General features: G+C 48.4%; 1 protein-coding gene across 1 annotated transcript in view; it reads right to left on the minus strand.

The window, feature by feature from the left end:
* Positions 1–4,397: 4,397 nt before the first annotated feature.
* The window catches only part of DAAM1 (dishevelled associated activator of morphogenesis 1), a 76,846-nt gene continuing 71,095 nt past the window's right edge, over positions 4,398–10,148 (minus strand). Inside the window, 4 exon segments of the mRNA XM_009885587.1 lie at positions 4,398–4,607; positions 5,056–5,226; positions 7,927–8,058; positions 8,686–8,746. Of these exon segments, the coding sequence (XP_009883889.1) occupies positions 4,398–4,607; positions 5,056–5,226; positions 7,927–8,058; positions 8,686–8,746 (574 nt within the window).

Here is a 10,148-nt window from a genome sequence, read left to right on the forward strand (position 1 = left end):
ACGGGGAAAGCTGCCGGGCTGGAGCGGAGCACAGCCAAGGCTGGCTCAGCAGGTTTGGTGCCACCAACGCGGGTGGCCCCATTGGGAAATACCTCCAGGATCACCATGCCCGGCAGCTCCCCTGGCACCAGCAGGTCTGGGCAGGTTTAGTCCATTTGGGACACCCTCCTTACGGCTTTAACTGGAGGGAGCAGCCAGGATTTGGGGCAGAGAAGCCCTTTTTCAGGTGAAAACCCAGCTGGCCAGCCCACTGGTGGACATGAGCTCCTGGTGACATGGCCTCACACAGCACAGCTGTGCCAGTCCAGCAGAACGCCCACCCCAATCCCCTTATCTCTGGGATGACAGGTGTCGTATCTCAAATTTATGTTCTCAAGCCATAGTCACTGCTATTTCAGCCCTGAGGAAGCGTTTGCAGGCTGGGAAGCTTTTACGATAATAGGCTTTTTTTCCTCTCAAACATCTTGGTTGAATAAAAAGCTATGCCCTTTCCTTGCTCACGTCTCCCACTGCCAGCCCGTCCCCATCCTGGGAACCTTCGTGTGTCACACAATGGTGTGGCCCAGGAAACCTGCAATCTGCCATTAACCAGAATTTCAGGTCCTCGCGGGGTTGTAGGGTTTGGCTGGCTTGTTCGCATCCATTTACGGATGCACCCCGGAGCACCCCTGTGCCGGGGACACCGGGATTTATGAAGGGAAGAGCATCTGAAGCCATTCCCCTTTTGCTCAGGTCCTTTTGCTACACAGCCCACGCAGCTTTCAGGTGGCAGCAGCAGCCCACCCACCCGACCACCAGGCACTGCGATGGCAGCCGTCCTCTTCATCACCGCCCCGCGCTCCCTGCCAGCCCAAACCTGACCAACACTGGGTCACAGATAGATAGATACAGATATATCCCAGCCATGAGATATAAATAGGAGAAAGCTGCGTGTCTGCCAGCCCAACGCTGGGTGGGATCACACCAAAGGAGGCCCCACCAGCAAGCAGAGGGATGCGTTAAGACACCCCATCTGTGCTGGCTCAGTGCCCGCTTACTGGTTATACTGGGGAAAGCCCTGATCAAAAGGGGAAGCCTATGGGTCTGGCTATGATGCAGGTGCTCCTGTCGCTGCAGACAGTGGGATCTGGGGGTGTTGGGTGCTGCAAAGGTCACTTAATGCAATGAGCATTGGAAAAAGCAGGAAAAGAACACGGAGCCCAGATGGAAAGGTGTGCGGGAAAGGCAACGGTGAGTGTGAATAGGCCAATAGGGTTTGGGCTACTGCCAAGAAAACATCTCTGGTGTATCTAGACAGGCTTGCTAGAGGCACGTTGGCCAGCCCAGCCAGCAGTGGCCCAGCTCCGTCAGCTGGAGAAAGGATGATCTGATCCTGCGATGCAAAACCGGTGGCTGCCTCCACGTAGGCTCCTAGAAAAGCCACTCACTGAGGTGGGAACAGGTGACAGCAACAACGCAGCGGGGAGGAATGCACGGGGCTGCTAACCTGGAGGCGTTTCAGAGCCCACAAGTGGGCGACCATGAGGATGTGGTGAGCCAGGAGGGTGGAAAAGCCCCCGAGTGCCTAAAACACGGCATGCAGGAAAGCAGTGAGGGGGGGTTATTGGCCAACCCCAGCAATGACTGCAAATACACCCAAAAAAGAGCAACCCCCAGAGGACTTTTATTCAACACCTGTCTCAATCCCCAAATATCTTTTTTTTTTTCCTCCCAAAAAATAACTCGTGGTTCTGCCATGTACACTCACCGAAATCGTTTTTCTTTATTGCATATTGCCGTCTTAGAAAATGTACAGTCTCATAACATTACACAGCATTTCCCGCTAGCTAAGACTACTAACATCCTTGCACCTAACAGACTACCTTGGTCACTACGAAGCTAATAAGGTCCAAGACATATACTTCAGTACTTCAGTTTACAAATTATTATGGAATTATTTTTTTTTCCTTTTTGGCATTATTAAAAAAAAAAAAATCATCTTTAAAATACACACCCAAGAGAAAAGAGTGGCTACTTACACCAGCACCAATCTAAAAGTAGTTTTCAACAATGGCACATGGAATTACCTGCACACAGCCTTTGTATTTATTTATAGAGATATAATTTTTTTCTTTTTTCTTTTTCTTTTTTTTTTAAAGAAAACAAAGAAATGGCAAACTCAGCCTGATAATGAGGCTGCTGTAAAACAATAAAAAAAACCCCAACAACCAGGTTTGGAAGGGCAAGAGGAAATCCGTCAGGAAAGGTCCTGATGTGGCACTGGGGTCGCGGAGGCAGGAGCCGGGGGTGGGTGCTGGCGGCCGAGCCCCGCACGCAGGGACACCGGGAGGTGATCGCCTTTCCGACTCCCACCGCCTTTCAAATTACACACGCATGACCAACCATTCCTTAAACCATCAGAGGCCAGACTTTTTTTCTTTTTTTAACCTTTTTTTTTCCTTCTTTTTTTTTTTGTATTTCAAATTCCCCCCAAAGTCCATTCCCGCAATTGTATCAGCCCCATTTTTTCAGCCATAAATAAAAAATATAAATAGAGGCACTTTAGTTAAGGAATAGTATTATCATTACCTTTTGTCTTTATTTCCCCCTCCTTCTTAAAGCAAAGTGCTTAACTCCACCTTTGAACATAATCTGCAGGTTTTGCAGCTGCTTGGATACGAGGTGCTGGACTTTTTTTGCGCTTACCTGCTTTATTTATTACTGCTTTAAATGCTACTCAGAAAGTCTTTTTTTTTTTTCATTTTTTTTTTTTTTTAATCTACAGTGCGTCAAAAGTTGCAATGAAGAAAAGAACAAAACGGTAAAACCACAGCTCTTGACAACTCTGGTTAGAGAGAGATTTCACAGCTTTCACTCAGCACGCAGACCCCGCGGCCTTCAGGTGCTTAGAACGATATTTTTTTATACAAATTAGTTTAAACAGCACTTTTGCTATACAGTACATATAGTTAACTGACATCCCATACCCCACCAGTAATACCGATTATCTGACAAAAAAAAAAAAACCCAACAAACCAACCTTATTTCAAATAGTGTTAATATCTAGTGCAACAGGGACAAACTCATCTCTCCACAGGAAAAAGAACAAACAAACAAACAAAAAAAAGGATCACAAAAGTATTGGTGGTATAAAAAGGTTTTGTTTTGTTTCCTTAAAAAACACACCACAAATAAATAAAAGTAAAAAGTAACAGTCCTCTATATACTCAGCATAATTTAAGAATAGAAATGTTAATATGTTAATGGTGGTTACTTTTTATTCTCCAATTTTTAATTTTCTAAATCTTTAAATTATTACTCCCTGAGAGCTTTGAATTGTTTTTATTATTTTTTTTGTCTTTTTTTGGACTGACATCTGACAGGTAGTTCTGCTTACAAATTTGCAATGACAACGAACGGCAAACCAGTTGAAAAAGGACCTGGCTAAGAGACGAACGTTTCTTGGCATCACTGCTTCTGTGTGTCCGATAAAGAAAAGAGAAAAGAAGGTGGGTGAAAGCCGGCGGGTTCTGCACCAGCCCCTTTGTACATCAGAGACCATTGGTTCTGACCCACCTTTACAGAGGATAGTTTGTCCCATTGAACAGAAAGCAAGAATAAAAATTACAACGCAAAAATTTATGCTCTTCGTCTCCTCCGAGAACTGACCTTTCCCACCATCTTGTGCCCGAAAACATTACAAAAGTATAAATACATCTGTGTGGCGTTAGAGCGATAAGCACTTTGGGGTAAACCTTTTCCTTTAGCAAGGTGGCGGTAAGAGGAAAAAGAGCGTTTCCCAAGGATGACAGGAAGAGCATCGCCGGGAGTGCCCACAGCGCCGAGCTCGGGAACCAGCGCGAAAGCACGGATGTGCGTGGTTTTTGGAATAATCACGACAATGAGAAAAAAAAACAAAACACAAACTCAGATTAAGTTCAGTCAACTTTGTTTTTTTCTTTTCCTCTTTAAACCGCTTGGCTTGTGCGCAAGGTGTCCCCTGCAAACGGCCCGGGGCGGGGGGAGGGGGCGGTCCCAGCAGGACAGCGGCGGGGAGCGGCTTCCCATTGCCTTTGGGGACAGTGGGGACCGCCGACGTCTCTGGGTTGGGTCCTCTCTTGCTCCGCGGACGCGGCATTGTGCTTGTGCATGGGGAGAACTACTTTTCGGAGGCAGTCGGAGGGGAGGATGCGGCACTGACACCCATCAAGGTGGGCTGCCCAAGCACCTCCATCCACACCCCCAACCTGACTATATACACAGTATATACACACACACACTCACCTGCGGGGAGACAGAGCGTGCCACTGGTCCGCTTTGAATCACAAGGCAGTATCATGGGAATAACCCCCGCCCCCCAGCCACTTCGAAAAGACTAACCCGCATTTTTTTTTGTTGGGTTTCATTGTTGCTGTTTATCAGAAGTTCAGCTTGGTAACGGGCCTCTCACGGCCGCTGTCGGCCAGCTGGTTGGCGATGCGCTTGCGGTTGCGCTTCAGCTTAGAGAGGTCCTTGTCGAAGACTTCGCCCGAGCGCAGGGCTGAGACGAGGTCGTCGAACTCGCCGCCTTCCTCCCCGCTCTCCTTCGCCTTCCTTGCCTTGCGCTCCCGCTCCCGCTGCTCCTTCAGCTACGTGCCGCAGCGGAGAGGGGGAAAGGAGACATCTCACTCTCGTGCAAGTGATTGTAGGGGTGCCCAACACACACGTGGTGACCCCCAAACCCATGAACCAAGAGAGGCTTCCCACCCTGGTGCTTAGCATGCGAGAGCCGGTCAGGGTTCTTGATACAAGCCATGGCCTGAGGTCCAAAGCCCCATGGCTGCTGCTGGTGGGTCACAGCAGCCCACAGGCAGCACCAGCTCTGCTGCACATTTTAGCACCAAGATCTCACCAAACCAAGGTCATTACTTAACTGAGCAATCAACAATGAAAAGCCAGTGGGTCTAAGAGCGCAGAAGCTCCTTGCCCAGTCTTCAGTGCTCCTTGTGCCACCATGACCAGCGTGGGGACAGCATGGCACGGCTGCTATCCCCCAGTGCCCCGGGGGTGCTGCCAGACTCGCTGATGCCCACTTACCTGTGCCTCCATGCGTGCCCGGCGCTCCTCCTCCTCCTTTCTCCTCCTCATGTTCTCGTTCTCCTGCTTGGCCTCGGTCACAGCTTGAAGGAACTGGTCGAAGATGCCGAAGAACTCGTCAGGCTGCATTTTGTCCGTGTCTTCTCCAAAGTACTTCACAGCCTTGGAAAACTGGGACAGAGAAGACAGGGGTCCATCAGTCTTGGAGACCCCCAATGCACCAGCGAAACCCCCCATGGGAAGCCTTGGACCTGATGGAGCAGAGAGAAATGCTTCCAGCATCCACGGTGGAGAGCAGGGCTTTGCTTCATCAGGCCTTGACTTAAACATGAAATAAATCATCTGACGTTTTACCTGATGCCCTGCAAGAGCCAACCTGGATTGCTCCTGAGCCCCTTCTCCTAAAACATCCCCCACACAGCCCCTCTCTCCTCTGGCTCTGCCGAGCCTCTCCCTGCCCCAGCTCAACTTTATTAACTAAGCAGCAGTAAAAACAAGGAAGCAAAATATTGTGGGACCGAAGACTGAAGACATAAAACTAATAGTAAACACGGCAGGGGAAGGGAGACTCGTACTTTTAAGTTTTTCTTTGAAGTATTTTTGGGGTATTATTTATCATTGCCACATGCTCTGCTATTGAAACCAAATGTGTTGGGGAAACTTCTAAAAGACATTTCTGCCCAGGCTCAGGCACAGCCCTGGGTAGGGAAATAGGGAGTTTTCCGGCCTTTCATGCTGTTTGCACATCATTAATGTAAGGGAGTCGAATGAGGCCATAGCAAAGGTCAGGACAGGACATCCACGATCTGCTGATGTGTCCCGGTCCCCAAGGAGTCCGTGAGTTGTCCTTGGGACTTTGTTCTCACTTCCAGTTTGAAGGAGACTCCGTGCACAGAAAGTTTCTTAAAATTGTGATGGCGCATTCTGGAGATAAGCATGCATAAAAGAAAAGAAAAACAAAATCAAAGCACAAACAGATTTATTAGTTGCTTTGATTTTGCTGGGTAGACTGAGAGGAACGTTTTTAAAGCCTGCCTGTATGATTTAGTTTTATTTTCAGGGGTGCCCCAGGCTCTTCAAAAGACATTTAGGGCATTTTTATTTCTTTGTTTACTTAAGAGACTTAGCACTTCAAGATGCAGGGAGGAATTTGAGAGGTGCCACTATATAAGTCAAAATAATTGAGGTTATTCTTGTTGATTTTCATCAAGATATTTAATTCTCTGCCATGTTATAGGAGATTCTGGTGGAGGGGAAAAGGCTGAAAATGTTATCCTTACGGGATATAAAGTTTATGAAACAATGATGTTTCTGCTTTCCTAAGAGAAAGCAGTAACACAATTTGAATCTGGACATGTGTTTAAAAAGCAAAGAGCACAGCCCATCCTATCCAATAACTATGGGAAGAGCTGCATGTTGCTTCAGAGTGGACTTTGATGGGCGCTGGGGACCACAACCAGACCTTCTCTTCCAGATCCAGCCAAGTCAGCAGAAGACGATACAGTTTGTAGAACATTTGTCACCATCTCCACAGTCCTAACTCACTGCAGGGAAGATCTATCAGGTTACTGTCAGCAGTTTAAAAAGGTGGCCTGGGTTAGCCATGGCCTCAGGAAGGCAATGGTCAATCATAATGCCCAAGCATGGGTCGATGGTCTGAAGGACAGTGCCAGTTGGACATTGGTACAGCCACGGAGAAGGCAGTGATGACACCTGGTAACTTCTATCTTTGGAGAGGTAGCTCATGCAGTGGGACAAGGATGGGACCTCTAAAATGGCCTGTGCTGGACTATCTCCCTGCCACTTCAATCAAGATGAAGGCCAGGCCAGAGAGGAGATACTGGAGGATTCTTGGAGGAAATGGAAACCAGCTGTGGGTCACTTTGCTGAAAGAGGGGAAGCAAAAGGTGCTTAGAAATCACAGATGTCAGCCAATAGCCACCCCATTGCTGTGATTTAAGCTAGCCTGGCAGGGAGAAAAGGACAACATGGCAAGAGGTCATTGCACATGGCTGCAAAGCACTCACAAAGGCTCTGGGGAAGGTGAATCTTTTAATTAACTTCTCTAACCAGGTCTGAAGTTGGCCTCAACTCATGTCACTGAGCTCCTCTCCATCATCTCTGGAGAGAAGAGCTAGGCAGGTCTCAGACTAAAGTACGCATCGGGTATTATTTTGCCCTATAGAAGTGGGGTCACTTGGGCAGCCTGGGTTGTCTCTGATATCAACCTCTGGGCAACCTCATGTTCAGCCTGAAGACCTGGTTGCGTTTTTCTTCCTCTTTCATCAACACCTGACAGAACACCTTGCTTTCTTGCCACCTTCAGCCTTCATTGGCCAAGATGCCACAGTCCTAACTCTAAAGCCACCAAAACTTGGATATTTCCATTTCAAGACACAGCAAGCAAAGCAAGCTCTCTAGGCTTGAGTGAAAGCTCTTCACCAAAACTCAGATGCTCACAAATGAGCTATCATCTCCTCACCTGATGGACACAGGTCTCCCATGGCTAGCCCCTGCCTTGCAGTTCCAAAAGATAGGCAGGTATCTCACAGCTTTTGACAGCACATCTTGTGTTCCAGAAGCAGTCTGTTGGCCTGACCTGTGATCCCCTGGCATGCTGGGTTATAGAGCAGGAAAAAGGCCCTGGGGACAGACAGGGATGCAGCCACCCACTTCAAACAAACCATGAACTGCAGCCCATCACCCTTCTCATGCAAGGTCTCAGCAGGACACTCACATGATCTCATGGAGGAGGTAGCTGAGATGTTAACACAGAGCATGTGCTCTGGGAAGGCCAGGATGATCCCTCCCCTATTGGCTGGAGGAAAGGCTGAAACTCTAACCAGATCTCAAGGATGTTGGTGACCTTACCAGCTCTTTTGCTTCCATCAGAAGATCTTCGACATCCGAGAAGCTGAAGCTGGCTAATGTGATGAACTGGCTGACAACAGACACAAACTTGTCGCCTGTTTGTTGAACCTGAGACTTCTGGAAGTCCAGCTCCTTCGGGTAAAAAAAAAAGTAAATCTGGTCAGGCCCTGGCTGATGGAGGGACACAAATACCACTGTCCTCTGGTAGTGCCACTGGGTGAGGGCTGCACCGCCACTGCTGCTCCCTCCTGCCACGCGCGAGGCCATGGATTACCCCATTTTACAATACCATGCCTGCAGTACGCTTTTAAGGCCAAATCCTGCAAGAGACATCGTGGAAGCAGCATAATTTAGCAAGACAGCGAGACCTTCGGGATACCTCCACCATTTCATCACCACTCCAGCTGGGCTGCAGAAGCGCTCCTCAGCCCCAGCCCCAGCCCTCTGTGGTTTTACAGCCAAAGGGAGACCCCTCGGCACATCACAGGTCCCGAACAGGCATCATCACTATATTCACTCAGCCTCCCTTGGCGTATTAGATATAAACCACGCACATGCCTAACCACATACGGTAACTTTGGTGCCAAAACAGCCCTAAGAGGACAGACGCACGTGCAGGGCAGGAAGGAAAGACAAACAGATCTCCAGGATGTGAGATAAAAGCAGCTTCGCTGGGAGCTCCCTTGCCTGCCTCCCTAAGGAGGGATGCCGCGGTGCTCGGAGCCAGGCTGGACTACATTTGATTTAAATAATACTTACAGTTTCCACCGCTCTCAGGCCGCTCCTCAGAGTGTTTATTTCTTTCTCCAGCTCCGTCATGCTGTTGGAAATGGCAGGATGTTAATTTTTAGCCTTCCCCAGTAAATTCTACAGCTCTCTGAACAACTCGATGATGTTTTTCCACTGAAAAGACCCCGGTGTTGCACAAGTTGTATCCTGTTTGCAGACCAGCATGTTTCGAGCAGTAAATTGGGCTGAAAGCCTCTAAGCTAGGACAGCCACCATCCCAAAGTGGCTGGAGTTGCTTGTTTTCAAGCAAAGCACTTTTCTGTATTTTTAATCAAGGGGACTCTGCAGGCTTAGCAAGCTCAGCAGTCTCCAGACCTCAGCAAAAGTGGAGCTCAGGAGAGGGTTTTGTTGGGCACAGATTTCTCTTCCCCTCTCAAGTGCCAGCAGAAGATAGGCTTGTTGTCCCATTGCACAGCGGACAATTTTTCAGGGAACCACAGTTAGGTGAATGCCATGAAACACATCCTTCTGAGCAGCAAGGCTTTCATAAAGGGAGACAACCCAAATATAGAGAAATAAAAATAAATCATCAGGTCTGGCACTGACTGTGTTTACACAAGGCTCAAGCCCCTGATGAGCGTCAAGTTCAAGTGCTTACGGGTTTCTACCACTACATCTGAGTGGAAGCTTTCTCACAAAGACTCGATGACCACAGTCTTGACGTCTTTCCAGGGGTGTCTGTCCTAGGGCTGGGGTCCCTGGAAATGCTGACGTCGGGTCATGGGGCAAGCATTCCTGGCAGGTTTAGTCTGGGAAAATGCAGTTTTGGGAGCCCTGTGCTCCAGCAGTTCATTACTAGCGGTGGGATTGACAGAGGCGGCAATTTTGCTTCACAGCTGCAGGGCTGAGGGGAATTTAGGGTTTTCCAGAGCTTTAGAAACTTTCTGGTTTCACTCTAGATTGGACCAAACCCAAACATTACATATGGTGTCCAGTTTACAGAAAAAAGATAAAGTTTAGGGGGGGAAAAACCCCTCTACGCAGACGTTTTCTTTCCCATATGTGTATCTGTACAACAGCTGCAGATACAGGAGCATGAGAAAGGCAGAGCCTGCACTGGCAAGGGAGCATGCCCTGCTCAACCATGTTCTCAGCTGATGCCTATGAGTGCTGCAGCCACACACTGCTCCTCACACACCAAGATTTGTCCTGTCACTTTGTTTAATCCCTATGGCTGACAATTATTTTACATTTTAAACATGAGGATGCTTGCTTTGCACATTACAGGTCTGCGGGGAAGGCACTATTGCTACAAGAGCACTTTGAAACTTGAAAGCCCCTTGAGTCGCCGTAAACTCTGTGCATATTTGCCATCCCTTCTCTAAAAAGGTGCAGTTTCAGGCCCTTTTCATGTCCACAGCTAACAGGAATGTGTGCTGACTGCAGAGACGTGTGATCTTTGCTGCTCGGGTCCCCGAAGCAGCAAAGCCTGT

This window comes from Charadrius vociferus, unplaced genomic scaffold, assembly GCF_000708025.1.
Source record: "Charadrius vociferus isolate BGI_N301 unplaced genomic scaffold, ASM70802v2 scaffold355, whole genome shotgun sequence".
NCBI classification, from domain to species: domain Eukaryota; kingdom Metazoa; phylum Chordata; class Aves; order Charadriiformes; family Charadriidae; genus Charadrius; species Charadrius vociferus.